At 43.6% G+C, this 23,108-nt stretch overlaps 1 protein-coding gene and 2 long non-coding RNA genes across 3 annotated transcripts in view; all 3 read left to right on the forward strand.

The window, feature by feature from the left end:
• The first annotated feature begins 3,871 nt into the window (after positions 1–3,871).
• Positions 3,872–12,321, forward strand: LOC144111472 (uncharacterized). The gene is made up of 5 exons (XR_013310055.1): positions 3,872–3,902; positions 11,770–11,796; positions 11,941–11,967; positions 12,098–12,124; positions 12,269–12,321. It is a non-coding gene; the product is annotated as an uncharacterized LOC144111472 (long non-coding RNA).
• Positions 12,322–13,079: 758 nt separating this feature from the next.
• On the forward strand, positions 13,080–13,633 carry LOC144111473 (uncharacterized). Its single transcript, XR_013310056.1, has 4 exons — positions 13,080–13,108; positions 13,253–13,279; positions 13,410–13,436; positions 13,581–13,633. It is a non-coding gene; the product is annotated as an uncharacterized LOC144111473 (long non-coding RNA).
• A 647-nt stretch (positions 13,634–14,280) lies between these two features.
• LOC144109618 (uncharacterized) overlaps positions 14,281–23,108 on the forward strand; it is a 128,011-nt gene continuing 119,183 nt past the window's right edge. The window contains exons 1-26 of the mRNA XM_077642437.1: positions 14,281–14,352; positions 14,394–14,420; positions 14,566–14,592; positions 14,723–14,749; positions 14,895–14,921; positions 15,094–15,120; positions 15,264–15,290; positions 15,439–15,465; positions 15,770–15,796; positions 15,941–15,967; positions 16,098–16,124; positions 16,269–16,295; positions 16,426–16,452; positions 16,597–16,623; positions 16,770–16,796; positions 16,944–16,970; positions 17,118–17,144; positions 21,087–21,113; positions 21,778–21,804; positions 21,952–21,978; positions 22,130–22,156; positions 22,306–22,332; positions 22,482–22,508; positions 22,656–22,682; positions 22,824–22,850; positions 23,000–23,026. Coding sequence (XP_077498563.1) covers positions 14,281–14,352; positions 14,394–14,420; positions 14,566–14,592; positions 14,723–14,749; positions 14,895–14,921; positions 15,094–15,120; positions 15,264–15,290; positions 15,439–15,465; positions 15,770–15,796; positions 15,941–15,967; positions 16,098–16,124; positions 16,269–16,295; positions 16,426–16,452; positions 16,597–16,623; positions 16,770–16,796; positions 16,944–16,970; positions 17,118–17,144; positions 21,087–21,113; positions 21,778–21,804; positions 21,952–21,978; positions 22,130–22,156; positions 22,306–22,332; positions 22,482–22,508; positions 22,656–22,682; positions 22,824–22,850; positions 23,000–23,026 — 747 coding nt within the window. The remainder of the gene's footprint in view (positions 14,353–14,393; positions 14,421–14,565; positions 14,593–14,722; positions 14,750–14,894; positions 14,922–15,093; positions 15,121–15,263; positions 15,291–15,438; positions 15,466–15,769; positions 15,797–15,940; positions 15,968–16,097; positions 16,125–16,268; positions 16,296–16,425; positions 16,453–16,596; positions 16,624–16,769; positions 16,797–16,943; positions 16,971–17,117; positions 17,145–21,086; positions 21,114–21,777; positions 21,805–21,951; positions 21,979–22,129; positions 22,157–22,305; positions 22,333–22,481; positions 22,509–22,655; positions 22,683–22,823; positions 22,851–22,999; positions 23,027–23,108) is intronic.

The raw sequence follows: 23,108 nt of genomic DNA on the forward strand, positions 1-23,108 counted from the left end.
GTAGCACGTTCCTGTCCAAGTTTCTACCCTGTGTTTTAGCCGCTCTCTCCCTTTATACAGGAGCGTTCGGTCACTGGAGCTTCCCTTCCGAATTTTAACCATGCTGTGCCATATGCGCTCTTTCTTAAAGAGCTGATTCCCGCTGATACTAGGCATTCCCTATCCGTCTGAGCTTCCTTCCTTACCCGCTTCTCCTCTCCCGGCGGAACGAGAGCCAAGCGCGCAAGCTGTGCAGATGCCCTCCTTTTCCTTCTTCCACTTTCCCCAAACTTTCTCTATCTGCCGGGAAACATGGTTTTGCCTTTTGAGTTGTGCTGTTTTTTTGGTTTTGTGCTGTGCGGTGTCAGTGCCCGTTAACGATCCCCTGGGTGGTCGAAATTATTCCGTAGCCCTCCACTACGGCGCCTCTTTCTTCCTTTCTTCTTTCACTCCCTCTTTTATTCCTTCCCTAACGGCGCGGTTCAGGTGTCCAACGATATACGAGACAGGTACTGCGCCTTTTCTTTTCCCCCCAAAAAACCAATTACCAATTATAATTACTTTTCAGTCGAGGAAAACTGCCACATGAGCAGCTATAGTAGTCAAGGTTGTTGTAAATATAACAGCCAATTTGTAGGCCGGGCCCTCGTCATTGGCCAGAACCGTTAACCAATGTCACGCTTTTAGCAGGCATATCGAGACACTGATAATATTTACAAGCAACTTGAATTCCGCAATGCTATGGATCAACTGGATTCCTTTCTGGAAACTTATTCTGCTACCTTTAATACATACTGACCTAATTTCACTCATTTAGTGTTCAGAAAAATAATGTACAAAATTAGTTCCATCTCCCTCTATGTGTGTGAGATCACAGTGCTGTACTCGGGGCCGTTGAACAGCTGTGCCTTTGCACCACGTGTGTATTTCTATTGGATACGGTCAGGGCCGGCCTTTTGGTGTCGTAGGGTTACTACTGCTAGAAAAAAAATAGGCCCCATGAAATAGGATTCGTATTTAGTGGTGACTACAAGGTTAAGCAAGTTCCACCACTAATAGGCATTTGGAGATTCCCAGAATAAAAACATAAGTGAATGTACGATAAACTCAGTCGTAGTATAGTTTCTTTAAGTGTTCTGTGATCCCGTATATTTCTTCTCTCAAACGTAACTCACCTACTAAATAGCCAGTGGATATAGGGATTTAAGAATGGATAGCTAGATCTATACTGTGATGTCCTTATTACGGTTCTTGTAATAAGCCAATTCTTAAAAAAAAAATTGGTCGCGCAGAGCTAGCACCGGACACAACAGTTTTCCGATTAGGCCATCTTGGATACGCGTTGCAGAACATTAACTTTACCTCTTGAACTTTATCTTTTATGTGCATTTCTTCACAGGCATCAGAAACCACAAGCTCAAGCATCGTAAGTGACGATAATTATTGTTATCGTGTTTCTGTTCTGATCCGCCTTATGCGCTGGAATATTGTGCCTTGATTTAATCAGGCTGTTCACTTCCAAAAACATAATCCTCATCCTAATCAGCCTCTCTAGCGAATGTCTGCGAGGACCAGCGCACAAGTCGTCATAACCAAGAAAGCATGGAGAAAGGCACAACCTCATGGTTCACTTTCGGTATAAGTCATGCTTTTTACCACTAGAAGTATATTCTGATGACCCTGTCTAGCGCAATACAAACGACATGCGGACGTATGACGTGCTCAGTAATAGAGATTACCGTTTTACTGGTTTTTCGCTAATTTGTACGTATCACATTCGAGCGTAGACCAAACTTTCAATGATACGTTGCAGTTAATGCGATATACCTGGCACCTTGCAACCATCTGTGCAATAAAAATTAGTCAAGAGAAACTGGGGAATAATCCTCTGTGAATCTGCTTCTAGCTGTCTTCAATTACTCTTCTTTATAACGAGCCGGCAGCAGCCACGGTCATTTCTTACCCTTGTAAACATCCCGTCCACTTGTATCTAGCCAAGAAACCTTAGCTTGGCCATGTCAATCTGGCGATTGTTGGCGTCTTCATGCGGGTCAAGAACAGCAAGCTCAGGCACAATATGTAGCCTGCAATTATTGATGGCATCTTTTCATCAGTTTGGCAGACAGCTTACGAACCTGATATAAGGTTTCCGTTTAGGCTACGAGTGCTCCAAAATATGTGTCGGCTGCAAACTTCTCTACCGCCCACGTTTTCAAGACCAATCCGGGACTGACAGTATATCAGTTACCATTTAGAGTCCTGTTCGGTTTGGTTTATGAGGGTTTAACGTCCCAAAGCGACTCAGGCTATGAGGGACGCCGTAGTCAAGGGCTCCGGAAATTTCGATCACCTGAGGTTTTTTAACGTGCACTGACATCGCACAGCACACGGGCCTCTAGAATTTCGCCTCCATCGAAATTCGACCGCAGCGACCGGGATGGAACCCGCGTCCTTCGGGCCAGCAGCTAGCGCCATAACCACTCAGCCACAGCGGCGGCCCTTTTAGAGTCCTATCAGTTATTCTGATAATCAAATTTTTTCCGTACCCGTTTTATTGTTTCCTTGCCTTAAAAATGATGGTCTTCTTATTGTTTTGACACCGAAAATTGGCGGATAATGACGTGGAACTCGCCTTCGGTGTTTTTCCAAGTGTGGACAATTCGAGAAACTGTGACACGAAAAACCGAATCAACGATTCGTGCGTTCCTGCATTCCCTATATTTTATTTATAAACAAACCATATCGTTGTACCTCAGGATTCAAGATGTCTATTAGAAATATAATTTTGCCTCTGAGTATATTTTATTTAAGGGATTGAAAAAAAACAACGTGGGGCAAGGCCAATACCTTGCAATGATCGCCGTTGAGAGCCAATCATTGCGTTCGTTGCATTCGAATATTGCCAACTGTTTTTGTTCAAAAAAAGTCCCCTTTAGAAACCTTTAATTGGTGCAGATTTTATTAGTGAGGACACAGTAGTAGCTATTGTAGTGCTCTTACGGTGATGTCATTAAGAACTGGTAATTAGAATATATTTAGAAACCTGCTGTCTGATGTTTTTAATGATGCCACGAGCTGATATTCCTGAAAATAACAATCGGTTTATGCATTTTTGCTTGTGATTTTGCTTATGCTTATGCTTTTAAGCATTTATTTATTGGGATCACAAAAAATAGGACATCCACGCCTAATTTTGGCTTTTGTATTTATTGATGCTCTCTGCTTGTTATGCTGAGGAGAACATCATTATCCAAAGTTTTTAAATCGTACGAGACTGCTGGGGAATGTCTGCCGTTGTGTAAATCCTCTTGTTACATCCGATGAGGCAAAACGGAAACGTATGCAGTGCAACTGTTTTTATTTACGATGCTGGATTTGCTTCATTCCTTTTTACACAGCATAGGGAGCACCTTCATAGCTTTGATTTCATATCTTATGGTACCACTCGTTATTATCTCGGCATAGAATAATATTGTATCATGTTAATATGGCCTCTGTTGGGTGCTCCTCTATAGGTATCGGAAACGACCGCCACGGGCCCGGTAAGTGTTCAGAAACCATCAATTTTTTCTGGGGTCCCTGGGTCCGATGTATACCACTCGAACATGCTGTGCTGGTTCAGAGACAATGCATTTATCCTGCCAATATAAAATTGGTTGATGCGCGGTTGATTTCCTCTTTGTCTGCTAATTGGAATCTGCTTAAATATGCTACTACCTTGCCATACTCTGTGCGCTGACGTCACTAACAGGCAGCCTGATTTACACCTTGTGCTTTGACAAGTATCTTCTGAGTCGGTCAGATGTTCCTCTTTGCTGTTTCAGGAGTTGCTTTGCTAAACAGGATTTGCCACTTCTTGTTTGTGATTCGTCCATGCTATGGTTATTTCTCTGCAGGGTTCTGAAACAACAAGCTCAGGCACGGTAAGCGTTGTGCGGTACCGGATTTAATTCTGTTTGAGCTAATGCTCTAGAAATAATTTAATCCCTCTTTCTGTCGGCAATACATTCCTACTGAAAGCTTTAGTAAGGCGAGTGTCATATGAATGGTTTATGATTTATGGGGGTTTAGGGTCTCAAAGCGACACAGGCTATGAGGCACGCCGTAGTGAAGGGATCCGGAAATTTAGACCACCTGGGATTCTTTAATGCGCACTGACAACGCACAGTACACGGCCATCTATAATTTCGCCCCCATCGAAATTCGACCGCCGCTGCCGCGATCGAACCCACGTATTTCGGGTCAGCAGGCGAGTGCCATAACCACTAAGCCACCGCGGCGGCAAGTCCCATATGAATTATACGGAACCAGTATGGAGTGCATAGACTCGGTATGGACTTAATGGAAAGCGAGTATGGAAATTTACGGACACCATACAACGTCAGGAACGTTTTATGAACGTTTTATTGAAATTTTATAGAAAGTTTATAGACTGCACACAGAAACCTTTATTATGGAACATGGTACCAGCGCAAGAGACAAGGACAAAGGGAGAAGACAACACGAACGTCGGACTTCTCCCTTTGTCCTTGTCTCTTACGCTGGTACCATGTTCTATAATAATGCAAACAACCAACTAGTCCAGCTGCCTACCCTTAGATGCATAAACCGTATGGATGTCTGTATATTTTTCCACATCATATGGACTCTATATTCCTATAATCCCATACGAGCGACTCAAATGCAACGTGTCAGGGGGGATTTACATCAAAGCACTGGCCGAGGGGCGTTCCATAGGCTTTTACGCGGGAAGTGCAGTGTTCCGCTAAGGTGTTCCCTGGAGGGGGGGGGGGGGGGGGTGGCCACTGTTTCCCTCGGGGCACAGACATCTACAGGCAATGTGCACGGCGTTCACTCAAAGGAAACGACTAGGACCTGCTTCGGTCAATCTCCGTCCGAAGAAACCGATGGTCTAAGAGCAATATTAAATATATAAAAACTAGTGGGCACGAATTCTGGGACTGGTCTTCAAAATTTCCACAATCCGTCCTATGCACAACTTAATTATTTGAGGCCAAAAATCTTCGAAACGGTTTAACTAGGCTGCTGAACAATTCCATCGTATTCCTCTAGAAAAGCTTAAATCATTATACTAATATTTTCGGTCTACAGGCCACCGCTATGGCTGAGTGGTTATGGCGCTCGGCTCCTGTCCCAAAAAACGCGGGTTCGATCCCGGCCATGGCGGTCGAATTTCGATGGAGGCGAAATTCTTGAGGCCCGTGTAGTGTGCGATGTCAGTGCAGGTTAAAGAACCCCAGGTGGCCGAAATTTCCGAAGCCCTTTCCAACGGTGTCATTCCTCATAGCCTGAATCGCTTTGGGGCGTTAAACTTCTCGAAACCGTTTTCGTTCTTTAATGAAACAAGCGATGAATAGTCCCCAAAGCGCACTTCTATTTGAACGAAAACATTAACTGACCGCCGATACACGCTATAAACAGCGCAGGTGCCGGACGCGCAATGTCCGCATAAAATATGCGCAACAACTAATTAGTTGAGATTCTCTATTAGAAGAACATTGCTGCACCATCGTGACCTATAAACATTCCCTGATCTCGGAGTAGTTGCGCTTGATGTGGTTAATTGTTAGAGCAAAACATGAAGAATACAACTCGGGCTTATATGGCTAAAATGGTTTATCTTTTTTTAATGAACGCAGCCCTACTAGTACTTTTGTCATCTTCATTGTGAATTTCGTCATCGAGAGCTGGCCGCCGTATTCCCGCTAGCGTGAAGTAACAGACAGTATTTAGAGAAGGCTTAGTAATATATGGCCGGCTTTATGACCCAAAGCTGCAGGTGGGCTGCGCGCGATGCCTATAGGGCCGGCTAAAAAAAATTTGGCCACCTAGAGTTCTTAACATAATCTGGTAATGCTCAGCGAACAGGAAGTTTTGCATTTTGCCTACGTCAAATTGTGGCCGCCTCTTTCAACATTCCATCACTCGAAATTCAGCTCAGCTGCTGAATACATAATCACTAACCCATGAAAGCAAGGGCAGTGTAGTGGACAAAGAATGACCCTGAAGATACCACAGGCCACTACCATACTTCTGATATCGTCACCTGCCAATTCGTGCACTTCTTCTGTGCGTGACCTTTTGATGTGCAACTATGCATTGAAGTGTTTTCAAACTCGATGCTTAAATGCCTGTATTTATTGCTTGACAGCTGTTTGTCCTGCCACAGAGGATAACAGTGAAGCTTTGCAGTAGTACTCCTAGCTTCTTTTGCAAAACTTTTACAAAGTCTGCCCACTTTGAATGCAGTACTAATCCACGGCCTGAAAGCTTTAATGCTCAAGGTACGAATCAGTGAAAGAAAAAATTTGAAATATATTTAGCACCGCTAAAATTTATGAAATTTCTATACATCTGGCTAGCAACTGTTAGCAGCTGCTCCTTCAGAGCAGCTAGATTCAAGTGGTGCGAATGGCTACACCGAAGCTCTCAAATAAATTTGAAGACCCAGAGACACTACTTAACTTTTTATTCAAAAAATGAATTATTTCTGCCAAATCAGTTCCCAGAAAATCTGATACTAGGAATTCTCGGACGCTGACTTGATGGGGCACATTCACGCCTACTTTTTTGTTCATATGGAATCTCGTGGTGACGCAACATATTTCACCACAAACCGCTGGCTACTGTACAATTTTCTGTACAAGCTTCACGTAGTAAGGAGCACGCAGCGTGGAGACGGTATGTTTGGAATTCGCGACACTGGGCTGTGAAGGCTCACTTGTAGAAAAAGACTGGCGTGTTCACACAACATCGTCAATTTATTCGAAAACTCAGCAATAAGTTTTAGAAATTGTCCAAGATTTTCTCGGACCCAATTTCCTGTTAGCCTCATCGCTAGCGAGAACAATAGTCAACCGGCTGTGTTCTGTACAAGCTGCGTTTATGCTAACTTCGGTTTTCTTTTCATACTGTAAAGCGTATAATTTCATGACAAATTGAAAACTACTGACCGTTTATCTGTATTCTGTAGCTGTACAAAACATTATACGTTAATGTGTTCGGCGTGAAAGCACACACTATTTAAATACCAAAAACCTGCAATAGGTATACATTCAGAGAAAGATAAATTTAATGAACAGAAGAGCAAAAGGTACGGCCGGAAAGAGGACTACCTGTCCAGCTACTCTGCACTGGAGGAGAGAAGAGAAGAAGAAAGAGATAGTGATGGGTGACGATGTGGTAGGAAGAGAGATGAGAACACGTGCGCGCACATTTAACCGCATCACAACTGCGAATCGAGCCCCGTGTCGCCTAAAAAGCATGAAAACGACCGCATTGCCTGGACTGCTTTCCGAATCTAAGGCCAAGCGCCTAGCAACAAGTCCTCCAAGGGTGGCGTTTAAAAATATTACGCTTGTCTCTGTGGGACCACATATGCCGCGGTGTTGGCTCTGTCTTTGTGTTGTGCCCTTCTACAATTACTTTTTTTCTCAGCGGTATGGCTAAAAGCCCTGCGGGCGCTAGCAGCGGGCGTGACGAGACGGCAGAGCAAGCTCTCTGTGCATGACCTGCATTTAGCACTGAACACAATTGTTATGCCGCACAATTGACCGCATTAATCCCCGCCCATGCCAGAGATGATGTTAAGACTGCGGCCGAGGCGATCATCGGCTGTGAAGGTCTGAAAAACTGAGGGCAGTCTTTTCCAATAATAAAAAAGAGATTTTGAAATAAGCCAGTTGAAATGTTTAAGGAAAAAGGCAGTTTAGGTATCAGCCATAATTTGAGGCGTGTGAATTAAAAAAAAAGTACATTAGAAAAAGCTTTTCAATTCCTGAGCAGTCTGGGCTTGGAACGTCGATATTGTCGGTAAAGAATGCGAAAACGTATCGCCTGGAGATAATTTGTTTTTTGCATCCAAGACCCACAAACCTTTTATTTCGTTTCGATGCATTGTCGCTAAACGCTAGACTTGTCAGCACACGGTGCCCGGATTTTTACAGAAGAACCTTTGAATACGAACCATTGCAGACACTTTTCTGCTGTCAAATTCATCAGCTGCGGTTGAATTTTGTCATCGCAAAATCCAGGCGCCTGTGGTGCATTGAGCATCGATGCGGAAGACTTGCATTAATCGCTTTCGAGCGATAACCTCATGGAGTGTGTCCGCAGGTGCATAACTGACGATAATGACGAGCAGAAGCTCATTTACAATGGGGGTATATCTGCTGTCGCCTTTTAAAAACTTCTATCTATATATTTGAAGTCAAATTTCTTTGAATGAGAGGGCGATTTGTAGCCCAAAAAATTGGGTATTGATTGGCTCGAGTGTGGCGCATATTTTGAGTAATATCTTCATGTGTTACGTCGACAAGGCCATCAGCAATACCGTAGGTGTCATTGCAAAGAATGCGGACAATTATCTTGTTTTTGTAGAAACGCATGACCTCACTATGCATGTTGAAGACATCTGAAAGATTTTTCGTGATTGTGAAAAAGGCCTAAACTACAGCTTCGAAACACCGCCTTAGAACATATTGCAGTTCTTGTAATTAAGGTTCACCCTGAAGGGCTGTGTCTTTAAAATTTCTGCATTGTATTGTTAACTCTTCTTGCCGGAACTCTTCAAATGATTATCTAATCCCAGCTATACTATCTAAAACTAGAAGTCACCATAGCCATAGAAGTCACCATATCACTCCTTATTTTCCCCGTACGAACACTTTTAAGTACAGTTTCTTTCCGCGTGTAATCGAATGCTGGAATTCTTTACCTGGTTATACGCGCTCTCTTCCCTTAAAACTATTTTAGAGGCTATTTAATACTATTGCCTTTTCTTGAATATGTTTTTTTCTCTACTCACATTGTATCTGCTCTTCGCCATTGTTGTGCTCCTTGTTTCTCTGCGTTGTTTTGTTTACACCCACCCCTGCAATTGACCAATAGGGCTGCAGTATGTACAAATATATAAATAAATAAATACATAAATAAATAAATAAATAAATAAATAAATAAGGTTATGTCCGTAGGGCGATTTTCCCGAGGTCAACAACTCCATTGTTGAATTTTAACTCTGAGAATTCTTACCTCCTGAAGTGTGACATATCTGTTTCATGTATCGTTTCAACGATGTTGAAGTCATGTAAAGGCGCCATTAATCACAATTTCCATGAGCAGGTTAAAAGACTAGAGCCAGCTGGCTTTCCCGACAATGTGATCCTGCTCGCATGTAGCAGGCATGTATGTAATTGTGCGCACACGAAACCTAAGCATAAACTCTTGGGAGCAAAGGGGACTGCTCGCGCCTAATGTTACATAAAACACTGAGGCCGGTTGCCGCCCGTAACGCGAATTTCAGCAATAGCTCAGGCGGTGCAAAGCGCTGTATGCTCATGGCTACTGGGATAAGGGGCCGATTATGTCATGCAAAATGAAGCACATCTCCTTTTGATGGGACCTGTACATAAGCTCGCCGACCAAAGCTGACACACAGAACCAATGTCGTTAGGAGATAACTTGGATATTTCACTTCAATCCACGCAGTCCACGCCTAAACCCCACCCAGCGGAATAAAGAAATAGGGCTCGACGTTGCAACTCTTCCAGAACTTAGGCTTCCCACAAAACGTAGAGGTAAAAAACAAGCAGCATCAATTTTGAACGTTTCCTGTCCTTCGATGAAAACTATCTCCGCCGCTGCAATATGTAACGCCGCTCAACGCTTCACGCCAAGAAGAACGCTAAACTCTGCAGCCAGTTCCGTAGAGTGTCACAATAGTGCCCGCTGTTGACTTCAGACCTCCGGAACGTCTATAAGGCGGTGGAAGCAAAGCCAACGTGCCTTGGATATAACAAGCTTTTTTTCCTTTGAGCGAGGCAGTTCGTTATAGAAGGATAGGTTGTTACATTACACAAGCATTCAAGGTCGTCCACCATCATATGTTTTATAGTAGGCTGGGTGTATGGCGTTGCTTTAAGGATTAATTGCAGTGTTAGGGCCAAAAAAGTTTGAGAACAGCTTTATTTTATTGACCTTCAAAATATTACCGGAGCAGTGAAAATCACATAACCAGTACACGCAGCTCTTAGAATGCATACAGTGAGCGTCGGCACCAATTCTTCGGAAGAACCGCATTCGCAGGGCCTGGTTTGATGGCTTGCTGCCTAATACTACCAGAGTATGCTGAATTTGACGATAGTTCAATTTCGCTTAGCGATGCTTGGCATGTCATTCATAGTACAGGCTTAAAAATAAATAGTTTTTTATAAAAAATGGCATCCAATACACTAAATGGTGCATAAAAAGATTTATTCCGAGTATTTCTTTATCTGAACCGCATGCACTGCAGCTAGCTGCGCACAAAATTTTCTGTAATGTAACTTGCCGCTAAACTAACCTTAAACATGCAAATTGCTTTGCGGCTGCTTTCTATGTTTAGGCCACACCAAGCATTTGTTGATCTAAAATATTTTAATGTCAATTGTAGCATGCCTAAGTCCTTCAGAACAGATTTTGTATGCCAACGGATCAGGCTTGCTTCTTTCACTATTTCTCTATATTGAACCGAAATAGCCAGCTCAGGTACGATAACATTTGCGTTCTGCTGTATTGCTCAACCCGCCGCGGTGCCTCAGTGGTTAGAGCGCTCGATTACTGTGGAGTTCCCGGGTTCAAACCCGACCGCGGCGGCTGCGTTTTTATGGAGGCAAAACGCTAAGGCGCCCGTGTGCTGTGCGATGTCAGTGCACGTTAAAGATCCCAAGGTGGTCGAAATTATTCCGGAGCCCTCCACTACGGCACCATTTTCTTGCTTTCTTCTTTTACTCCCTCCTTTATTACTTCCCTTACGGCGCGATTCAGATGTCCAACGATATATATATATATATATGTATATGTATATATATATATATATATATATTATTCAGCAAGACAGCTCATTCTCTTCAAAAATTCTATCCTTCATATCATCAGCAAAAATTTATGCGAGAATGCGGTGACAGAGTATCTAGAATCCCTCTTGTCTGCGGAAGTTATTAGGCTTGCATCGCTATAAAACTCAAGACCCAGTTGTTTCCTGACTGGAACGAGCATCCCTTCTTTGATGCTAAGACACATCTGGTGCCATGTAGTCCGAAAGGGCCGAACTGGTCTCGTAACAAAAAGCACAAACGCCCTTTGACAGAGTTCCACACGGCCGGATCTCAACTAAATTATCTACCCTCTGTCTTGGTTCTCTCACTTTATCTTGACTTCGTAACATTTTCTCATAACATCAATAATTCAAAACTGTAAACGGCCCATCCTCACCACTATGTGACGAAGCCTCAGGGTTACCACAATAAGATGCATTTCAACCCTTACTTTTTCTAGCTTACATTAATGACCTTCGCATATTTCTATTCTTTTCCGTAAGATCACTACAGTTCATGACCACCTGAGTCTTGAAACAGGCACACAATTCTAAACACTACTAAATGTAAATCTGTGACTTTTAGCTGCGATCATGACAATTCTAAATTCAACTACACTAAAGGTATCACCTTCCTGTGCGAAGTTATGTCATTAAAATGTCTCAGAATTCAGTTTATACCAAATCTTCCAAGGTCCTATCAGGTTTCAAAAATCTGCAGCAAAGCATCGAGGACATTAGGTCCTCAAACGACAAGCTCTGGCACGGTAGGCGTTGTTGGCTCATGGATACACACGTTGTTTCGGGTAGTTCGCAATTAAGGTATTTTAGTGCCTGTTCTATTGCGTGTTTAGAATACACAGTGGGCTGCTGAATGATCTCTCGTACTATTTCGTGCTTTGGCTATTTCTTCATAGGGAACAGGAACAACGAGCTCAGGAACGGTGAGCACTTTTTTGTGTTAGTGGCCCGTTGCTATCTGCTGCGCAAGGATATCCTTATTCCTTGTCAAATTCCAATATTGGAGTAAACTATGGCGCATCCAATGTGATCAGGCATTTTTTCCTTGTCTGGGTTATTCCCCATAGGGAACTGAAACCACAAGTTCAGGCACGGTAAGCATTCTACAGTGATGATTACGCGTGTGGTTTCGGCTCCTCCGCAAGTTCTTTTTCTAGTGTCGAAGCTAACTGCAGGTTCATCAGTGAGCTCGCGTAATACTTTGTTTCGGCTATTTCTTCATAGGGAACAGGAACAACGAGCTCAGGAACGGTGAGCACTTTTTTGTGTTAGTGGCCCGTTGCTATCTGCTGCGCAAGGATATCCTTATTCCTTGTCAAATTCCAATATTGGAGTAAACTATGGCGCATCCAATGTGATCAGGCATTTTTTCCTTGTCTGGGTTATTCCCCATAGGGAACTGAAACCACAAGTTCAGGCACGGTAAGCATTCTACAGTGATGATTACGCGTGTGGTTTCGGCTCCTCCGCAAGTTCTTTTTCTAGTGTCGAAGCTAACTGCAGGTTCATCAGTGAGCTCGCGTAATACTTTGTTTCGGCTATTTCTTCATAGGGAACAGGAACAACGAGCTCAGGAACGGTGAGCACTTTTTTGTGTTAGTGGCCCGTTGCTATCTGCTGCGCAAGGATATCCTTATTCCTTGTCAAATTCCAATATTGGAGTAAACTATGGCGCATCCAATGTGATCAGGCATTTTTTCCTTGTCTGGGTTATTCCCCATAGGGAACTGAAACCACAAGTTCAGGCACGGTAAGCATTCTACAGTGATGATTACGCGTGTGGTTTCGGCTCCTCCGCAAGTTCTTTTTCTAGTGTCGAAGCTAACTGCAGGTTCATCAGTGAGCTCGCGTAATACTTTGTTTCGGCTATTTCTTCATAGGGAACAGGAACAACGAGCTCAGGAACGGTGAGCACTTTTTTGTGTTAGTGGCCCGTTGCTATCTGCTGCGCAAGGATATCCTTATTCCTTGTCAAATTCCAATATTGGAGTAAACTATGGCGCATCCAATGTGATCAGGCATTTTTTCCTTGTCTGGGTTATTCCCCATAGGGAACTGAAACCACAAGTTCAGGCACGGTAAGCATTCTACAGTGATGATTACGCGTGTGGTTTCGGCTCCTCCGCAAGTTCTTTTTCTAGTGTCGAAGCTAACTGCAGGTTCATCAGTGAGCTCGCGTAATACTTTGTTTCGGCTATTTCTTCATAGGGAACAGGAACAACGAGCTCAGGAACGGTGAGCACTTTTTTGTGTTAGTGGCCCGTTGCTATCTGCTGCGCAAGGATATCCTTATTCCTTGTCAAATTCCAATATTGGAGTAAACTATGGCGCATCCAATGTGATCAGGCATTTTTTCCTTGTCTGGGTTATTCCCCATAGGGAACTGAAACCACAAGTTCAGGCACGGTAAGCATTCTACAGTGATGATTACGCGTGTGGTTTCGGCTCCTCCGCAAGTTCTTTTTCTAGTGTCGAAGCTAACTGCAGGTTCATCAGTGAGCTCGCGTAATACTTTGTTTCGGCTATTTCTTCATAGGGAACAGGAACAACGAGCTCAGGAACGGTGAGCACTTTTTTGTGTTAGTGGCCCGTTGCTATCTGCTGCGCAAGGATATCCTTATTCCTTGTCAAATTCCAATATTGGAGTAAACTATGGCGCATCCAATGTGATCAGGCATTTTTTCCTTGTCTGGGTTATTCCCCATAGGGAACTGAAACCACAAGTTCAGGCACGGTAAGCATTCTACAGTGATGATTACGCGTGTGGTTTCGGCTCCTCCGCAAGTTCTTTTTCTAGTGTCGAAGCTAACTGCAGGTTCATCAGTGAGCTCGCGTAATACTTTGTTTCGGCTATTTCTTCATAGGGAACAGGAACAACGAGCTCAGGAACGGTGAGCACTTTTTTGTGTTAGTGACCCGTTGCTATCTGCTGCTCAAGGATATCCTTATTCTTTGTCAAATTCCAATATTGGAGTAAACGATGGTACATCCAATGTACTCAGGTATTTTTTCCTTGTCTGGATTATTCCCCATAGGGAACTGAAACCACAAGTTCAGGCACGGTAAGCATTCTACAGTGATGATTACGCGTGTGGTTTCGGCTCCTCCGCAAGTCCTTTTTCTAGTGTCGAAGCTAACTGCAGGTTCATCAGTCAGCTCGCGTAATACTTTGTTTCGGCTATTTCTTCATAGGGAACAGGAACAACGAGCTCAGGAACGGTGAGCACTTTTTTGTGTTAGTGACCCGTTGCTATCTGCTGCTCAAGGATATCCTTATTCTTTGTCAAATTCCAATATTGGAGTAAACGATGGTACATCCAATGTACTCAGGTATTTTTTCCTTGTCTGGATTATTCTCCATAGGGAACTGAAACCACAAGTTCAGGCACGGTAAGCATTCTACAGTGATGATTACGCGTGTGGTTTCGGCTCCTCCGCAAGTTCTTTTTCTAGTGTCGAAGCTAACTGCAGGTTCATCAGTGAGATCGCGTAATACTTTGTTTCGGCTATTTCTTCATAGGGAACAGGAACAACGAGCTCAGGAACGGTGAGCACTTTTTTGTGTTAAGTGACCCGTTGCTATCTGCTGCGCAAGGATATCCTTATTCTTTGCCAAATTCCAATTTTAGAGTAAACAATGGCACATCCAATGTACTCAGGTATTTTTTTCTTGTCTGGGTTATTCCCCATAGGGAACTGAAACCACAAGTTCAGGCACGGTAAGCATTCTACAGTGATGATTACGCGTGTGGTTTCGGCTCCTCCGCAAGTTCTTTTTCTAGTGTCGAAGCTAACTGCAGGTTCATCAGTGAGATCGCGTAATACTTTGTTTCGGCTATTTCTTCATAGGGAACAGGAACAACGAGCTCAGGAACGGTGAGCACTTTTTTGTGTTAAGTGACCCGTTGCTATCTGCTGCGCAAGGATATCCTTATTCTTTGCCAAATTCCAATTTTAGAGTAAACAATGGCACATCCAATGTACTCAGGTATTTTTTTCTTGTCTGGGTTATTCCCCATAGGGAACTGAAACCACAAGTTCAGGCACGGTAAGCATTCTACAGTGATGATTACGCGTGTGGTTTCGGCTCCTCCACAAGTTCTCTTTCTAGTGTCGAAGCTAACTGCAGGTTCATCAGCCGATGATATTGCGTCTTTAAAGTGAACTGCATGTTCATCATTGATCTCACATAATCCTTTGTTTTGGCTATTTCTTCATAGGGAACAGGAACAACGAGTTCAGGCACGGTGAGCACTTTTTGGTGTTAGTGACGCGTTGCAATCTGCTCCGCAAGGATATCTTTATCTTTGTCACATTCCAATATTGGAGTACACTATGGCGCATGCAATGTCCTCAGGTATTTTTTCCTTGTCTGGGTTATTCCCCATAGGGAACTCAAACCACAAGTTCAGGCACGGTAAGCATTGTACAGTGGCGATTACGTGCGTGGTTTCGGCTCGTCCACAAGTTCTTTTTTCTAGTGTTGATAATATTGCGTCTTTTAAGCGAACTGCAGGTTAATCACTGAGCTTACGTAATACATTGTTTTGGCTATTCCTCCACAGGGTACAGGAACGACGAGTTCAGGCACGGTGAGCACTTTTTGGCGTTAGTGACGAGATGTTGTTATCTATTCTGCAAGGATCTCTTCATTCTTCTTCACATTCTAATATTGGAGTAAACTATCGCGCATTCAATGTATTCAGGCATTTTTTCCTTGTCTGGGTTATTCCCCATAGGGAACTGAAACGACAAGTTCAGGCACGGTAAGCATTCTACAGCGATGATTACGCGTGTGGTTTCGGCTCCTCCGCAAGTTCTTTTTCTAGTGTCGAAGCTAACTGCAGGTTCATCAGTGAGCTCGCGTAATACTTTGTTTCGGCTATTTCTTCATAGGGAACAGGAACAACGAGCTCAGGAACGGTGAGCACTTTTTTGTGTTAGTGACCCGTTGCTATCTGCTGCGGAAGGATATCCTTATTCCTTGTCAAATTCCAGTATTGGAGTAAACAATGGCACATCCAATGTACTCAGGTATTTTTTCCTTGTCTGGGTTATTCCCCATAGGAAACTGAAACCACAAGTTCAGGCACGGTAAGCATTGTACAGTGACGATTACGCGCGTGGTTTCGCTTCCTTCACAAGTTCTTTTTCTAGTGTCGAAGCTAACTGCAGGTTCATCAGTGAGCTCGCGTAATACTTTGTTTCGGCTATTTCTTCATAGGGAACAGGAACAACGAGCTCAGGAACGGTGAGCACTTTTTTGTGTTAGTGACCCGTTGCTATCTGCTGCGGAAGGATATCCTTATTCCTTGTCAAATTCCAATATTGGAGTAAACTATGGTACATCCAATGTACTCAGGTATTTTTTCCTTGTCTGGGTTATTCCCTATAGGGAACTGAAACCACAAGTTCCGGCACGGTAAGCATTCTACAGTGATGATTACGCGTGTGGTTTCGGCTCCTCCGCAAGTTCTTTTTTTAGTGCCGAAGCTAACTGCAGGTTCATCAGTGCGCTCGCGTAATACTTTGTTTCGGCTATTTCTTCATAGGGAACAGGAACAACGAGCTCAGGAACGGTGAGCATTTTTTTGTGTTAGTGACCCGTTGCTATCTGCTTCGCAAGGATATCCTTATTCTTTGTCAAATTCCAATATTGGAGTAAGCAATGGCGCATCCAATGTGATCAGGTATTTTTTCCTTGTCTGGGTTATTCCCCATAGGGAACTGAAACCACAAGTTCAGGCACGGTAAGCATTGTACAGTGATGATTACATGCGTGGTTTCGGCTCCTCCACAAGCTCTTTTTCTGTGTTGATAATATATCGTCTTTAAAGCGAACTCTAGGTTAATCACTGAGCTTACGTAATACATTGTTTTGGCTATTCCTTCACAGGGTACAGGAACAACGAGTTCAGGCACGGTGAGCACTTTTTGGTGTTAGTGGCGAGCTGTTGTTATCTATTCTGCAAGTATATCTTTATTCTTCTTCACATTCTAATATTGGAGTAAACTATGGCGCATCCAAATTATTCAGGTATTTTTTCCTTGCCTGGGTTATTCCCCATAGGGAACTGAAACCACAAGTTCAGGCACGGTAAGCATTGTACAGTGGCGATTACGCGCATGGTTTCGCTTCCTTCACAAGTTCCTTTTCTAGTGTCGATGATATTGCGTCTTTAAAGCGAACTGCTGTTTCATATGTGAGCTCGCATAATACTTACTTTTTGCTATTTATTCGTAGGGAACAGGAACAACGAGTTCAGGCCCGGTAAGCAGCTTCGGGTGATAGCGAAGTGCATGGATTTACCTATTCGAGGGTGTCCGACAAGTACGCTTGGTCCAATTCTCAATTTCTGAGTTAACCATAGCATCTCCGGTGCACTGAGGTACCGTTCGTGTATTTGCTATTTCTCCCTAGGGAACTCAAACATCAAGTTCTGGCACGGTAAGCTTAGCTGGGTCATAGATACGCACGTTGTTACACTTGTTCACAATAAGCTCTTTTACTCTTCATGATATGGAGTCTTCGCAGTAAACAACTCAGTGCATTCGCTTAATATTTCGTGCTTTGGTTATTCGTTCGCAATGAACAGAAACAACCAGCTCAGGCACGGTAAGCACTCTTTCGTGCTAGTAACGCGTTACTTTCATCATTCTCAGGATTCGTGCACTCGAGTAAGCTAAGGTGTTTTCAATACCCTTAGGTGTTTTTTCCCTTATTTGGCTTATTCTTCACACGGAACTGAAACAAGAACCTGAGCTTACTGTGATGACTACGCACCATTGTTGTGATGATTACGGACATGGTTTCGGCTCGTCCGCAAAATCCGACCTTACTGCCTCTGATATTGCGTCTTTATAGTACTGCGGGTTCTTTAATGAACTCTAGTAGCATTTCCTGCATTGTGCAATTCTTTAAATAACTCGAACAACTTCAGGCACAGTGAGCATTTTCTTATGGTTCTGAAGCGCCTGGTTTCTGCTTGTCGAGTAGATCCTACTGGATAGCCTTGATCACAGTCCCACTTTGGTGTAAACGATGTCATGTTTGCTCAATTTTCTTGTTTGATATACCTCTTTAGGGAACTGAAAAAGTAAGCTCGGTAACTGTAAGAAATATTCTTTGATGGCTACGCACATGCTTTCATCGAGTACGCATTATCCCTTTTATACGTCGATGATGATGCTTCTCTATAGGGAGCTCACAGTTTGTAAATGGACTCGGGTAGTAGTTCCTGCTTTAGGTTTTTCTTCTTAGAGAAACAAACTATTTCTAACACGACCAGCACTTTCTGGTGATAGTTATGGACATCCTTTATGATCGTCCGAAATGTCCTGCTCATATACCTGGTTACATTCCTACTTTGATGTTCACTATGGCATATCCGATGCACTAAAGTAATTTATCCTGGTATGGCGACTCCTCCACAGGGAACAACAAGCTCGGGCACGATAAGCATTGCTCAGTGACGGTTACCTACGTAGAACGTGATAGTCAGCATTATCGTAATTTTGTATCGATGGTATTGCGTCTTTAGTGAACTACGGGTTCTTCAGTGTATTCTAGTAACACCTCCTGCTTTGGTTAGTAATAAGACACAGGAACGACCAGTTCAGGCACGGTAAGCATTGTTCAGTAATGTTTCTGCAAGTGGTTCTGCCTCTTCCAAAATATCCTATTTTATGTCGATGACATTGAGCCTTTATAGTCAACGGGGATTCTTTAAAGGTAAACTAAAGGGAAATTTCTAATTAGGCAAGACGGATATATTATTGTTCAGGACTGCTACAAATGTTTTTTTCTTTGCGCAAAGATCGCTGGATTACTGAGGAAACCGCAAATAAAAATATCGAAACCATTTTAGATTCAAAGCGCCTGCGGAACTTGAACTGGCACGACGTCATTTATAATCTTAAATTTGCAATCCGACGAGCTTGACGTCATTTATAATCGAACTTTGCAATCCGACCAATGAGAGGCACCACTCTCAAAGATCGGAAACGCGCCCAAAAACCGAACACCAAATCTCAGTGGATAAGTGATCACGGCACAACCGCAGGCCACCTCTGCCCCTTCTAATTAGATAGTGGGGGCAGACAGTATTCATGACCTCCTGCGTCTACATCTCGTTGCAAGTTCCATGTGTAACGAAGGGCCTACGGGAATTTGTCTTGTCAACTGTAGACAGCAGGATGAACTGATTATTGCAGTCTGGCATGTAACACGCTGATGATACCACGAGTGTGAGGTCTTTCGGTGCACTGCGTGCTGGCGAAAAGGATGTAAATGTAAGCTTCGAGGTATCCCCAAAATGATGAGAGCACCAGTCGCATCTTCTAACGTATTCGTTCAGCACCACATCTTAGCACGGAATTTCTCTCTCAACGTAATGTTCTGTTAAAATACACGCAATGATTATGACGAACAGACAGCCCTTTGCAATTGATTCTGCAGGGGCCATTGCAATTTCTATGTTTCTAAATTCCTTCTAGTTGTTTGCAGGCAGGAACGGATCGGCGTACGCTCCGCCCAACTTTAGTATGCCAACTGCTGGCTATACCTTCCGGCAGTTAATGCTCGCATAAACTTGACAAACACGCATCACCTGGTTCCGCTTTTTTCCCATGGAAAACCCTGCCCCACGTTCCGGCGCTTCTCGTAGTGCGTGCATGATAACCCGCACTTGGACACTGTTTGTTGTACGAGCCAAATTCGAGGTGAAGGTGCATCGGCATGGTACTTCTTAACTATTTTTCAGCACCACCAAAAGCATATTCGCCTTTCTCATGCTCAAATAACATAAAGCTACCATGCATGAATAGCCTCTTAGACTTTGGCGACTTGAATGCATGCGTCTCTCTGCATGAGCCCATACTAAAATAAAGAAACAAACAGTTGGCAATTTCACAATTCACACCCTGCACAAAGTAGATTCGACGACTGAAAGGAGAACGAAACCACATCGCAGGTCGCGTAGCAGACCCATACAACGTGAATGGCACTGACAGCTTGCTGTTCTGACTTTGCTGGGTGCAAAGGCCACAAGCAGCCTAAGTGCAGAGAATTTCATGCTTCGTCATTACATGCATCATTTGTTTTATTTCGAGTGCCCGTGCCGTCCTCTTTTTTCTTGTATCGCCCCCCCCCCCCTTGTAATACCTTCGGTTCAGGGCCCTTAGGGGTACTGTAAATAAATAAATGAATAAGTAAATAAATACGAGGCGAAACTGTCAGCTTTCGCTTTTGCCACTAACCTTTCCTCCTTGCATGTGCTTTGCGCTGTTATCCTTACAACGCCATTCGTACTTTTTAGTATCCTCACCTTGCAGCATTCCTGGCATTTCGACCGTAAGTGCCTATTGACACGCCGAAATAGTGTTATTTCTAGAAAATGCCACTCATCTCCGCTATACAAAACTTCCAGTCACGGCGCCATGTGTACCTCCCTTTTGCCCATTTTGTGGCTTACAAAAGCGTTGTTTTTGGCAAAACGGCTATTTGCTTCCAGGTGAGCAAATTTACCTGGCTCGCCTGACTTGCCAATCCTGTTAAGTGTTCCTTTATTGCGTGAATGCAATATTTCTTTCATTGTATATTTGTTAATAGAGAACAAGAAAACCAAGTTCCGGCATGGTCAGCACTTTATTGTGATACTGACCTGTATGCTTCCTGATAAGTGTTCGGTGAGGGCATATTTCTTCATCAGGTTCAGGCTTTGTATGAATTTTGGGTTGATCGTGACGTATTCGCTTTCTTCTCGACCTTGATATGCTATTCACAGTCTTGACCATATTACCTCAATGGTGTAAACTACGGTATCTCCGATTCACTGAGGTATTTTTCCTCGCTCTGCCGTTTTCTCCATAGGGAACTGAAATAATAAGTACAGGCAAAGTAGGTATTCTTCGCAGATGGTTATGAATCTGCTGCCGACACATCCACAATATATTCTTAAAGTGTGGATAATATTACGTACGTAAGTTGAAGTAAGGGTTCTCCAATGCACACGGCTAATGTTTCGTACTTTGGACATTTTTTAAGAGGGAACAGGCACAATGAGCTCAGGCACGGTAAGCACTTCAGGGTCATAATGACAAATTAGGTTTCAGCTCGTCCATAAAATGCTACTCAATGTCCTGGCATTATTCCTAAAATGAAGTAAACTATGGCACTGAGGTATATTTTCGTGACTTTGCTTTTTCGTTATAGGGAACTGAAACTACGAGCTCAGGCACGGTAAGAATTCTTCGGGGATTGTTACGGATGGGGTTGCCACCTGTCGGCAATGTTTTATTTCAGTGTAGATGATATTCCGCGTTTATGTTCAACTAAGGGCTCTTCATGGCACTGAGGTAATATTTCGAAATTCGGATATTTCTTCACAGGGAACAGGGACAGCGAGTTCAGGCCCTGTAAGCACTTTCTGGTAACAATGACGTAGATGGCTTCTCCTTCTCCCCTACATGCTACTCATAGTCCTGGTCACATTTCCACTTTCAGTAAACAATTGCGCTTCCACTGTGCACTGGCATTTTATGTGGTCTTCCTATTTTAATTAGGCACGGTAACAATTGTTCGGTGATTGTTACGCATGTGGTTCCCACCCACCCACAAGGTCTTCCTTTAGCGTCGACGATAATCCGTATAATCCGATAATCCGTACAAGGGATTATTCAGAATAATGCCGTGGGCTAATATTTCCTGCGTTGCATATCTCCTCATAATGGACAGGAACAACGAGTTCAGGCCCGGTAAGCACTTTCTTGTGATAATGACGAAGATGGCTTATACTTGCCCACTATATGCTACTCGCAGTCTTGGTCACATTTCCACTTTGAGTGAACTATTGCGCCTCCAATGTGCATTGGCATTTTATATGGTTTTCCTATTTTACCCATAGGGAACGGAAACCACAAGCTCAGGCACGGTAAGCATTGTTCGGTGATCGTTACGCATGTGGTCGCTACCAATTCACAGTCTTATTTTAGCGTCGATGATATTGCGTATTTATATGGAACTAGGGACAGTTCAATGCAGTCCAGTACTATTTCCTGTTTTGGATATTTCTTCACAGGGAACCGGGACAACGAGTTCAGGCCCGGTAAGCACTTTCTGGAAACAATGGCGTAGATTTGCTCCTCTTCGGAGGCGATATTGTACATGTAGTTCTGGTCACATTTCCTCTTTGGAGTAAGCTATTCTGCCTCGAATGCGTGTACGTGGTTTGCGTGGTTTCCCTATTTTACCCATAGGGAACTGAGACCCCAAGCTCAGGCACGGTAAGCATCGTTCGGTGATCGTTACGCGTATGGTTCCCACCCATCCACAATGTCTTAATTTAGCGTCGGTAACATTACGTATTTATATAAAACTAGGGATTCTTCATTGCAGTCTGGTAGTTATTGCTGCTTTGGGTGTCTCTTTATAGGCAACATGGACAACGAGCTCAGGCCCGGTAAGCACATTCTGGCGATAATGACGTGGATGGCTTTTCCTCCCACACGATATGATACTTGTAGTATTGGTCACATTTAAACTTTGAGGTAAACTATTGCGCCTCCAATGCGCATGCATATCCTACTTGGTTTCGTATTTTACCCATAGGGAACTGAAACCACAAGCTCAGGCACGGTAAGCATGGTTCGGTGATCGTTACGCATATGGTTGCTACCGACTCACAGTCTTATTTTAGCGTCGAAGATATTGCGTATCTATATGGAACTAGGGACAGTTCAATGCAGTCCAGTACTTTTTCCTGTTTTGGATATTTCTTCACAGGGAACAGGGACAACGAGTTCAGGCCCGGTAAGCACTTTCTGGCAACAATGGCGTAGATTGCTCCTCCTCGTAGACGATATTGTACATGTAGTTCTGGTCACAATTCCTCTTTGGAGTAAGGTATTCTGCCTCGAATGCGCATACGTGGTTTTCCTATTTTACCCATAGGGAACTGAAACCACAAGCTCAGGCACGGTAAGAATCGTTCGGTGATCGTTACGCGTATGGTTCCCACCCGTCCACAATGTCTTAATTTAGCGTCGGTAATGCTACGTATTTATATGGTATTAGGGACTATTCAGTGCACTCGGGTAATTTTTTCTGCTTTGGGTATTTCTTCATAGGGAGCAGGGACAACGAGTTCAGGCCCGGTAAGCACTTTCCAGTGATAAAGGCTTAGATGGCTTCCCCTTGTCCAGGATGGGGCACCTGTAGACTTGTTCACATTTCCAG

This window comes from Amblyomma americanum, chromosome 11 (genome assembly GCF_052857255.1).
Source record: "Amblyomma americanum isolate KBUSLIRL-KWMA chromosome 11, ASM5285725v1, whole genome shotgun sequence".
Classification (NCBI taxonomy): domain Eukaryota; kingdom Metazoa; phylum Arthropoda; class Arachnida; order Ixodida; family Ixodidae; genus Amblyomma; species Amblyomma americanum.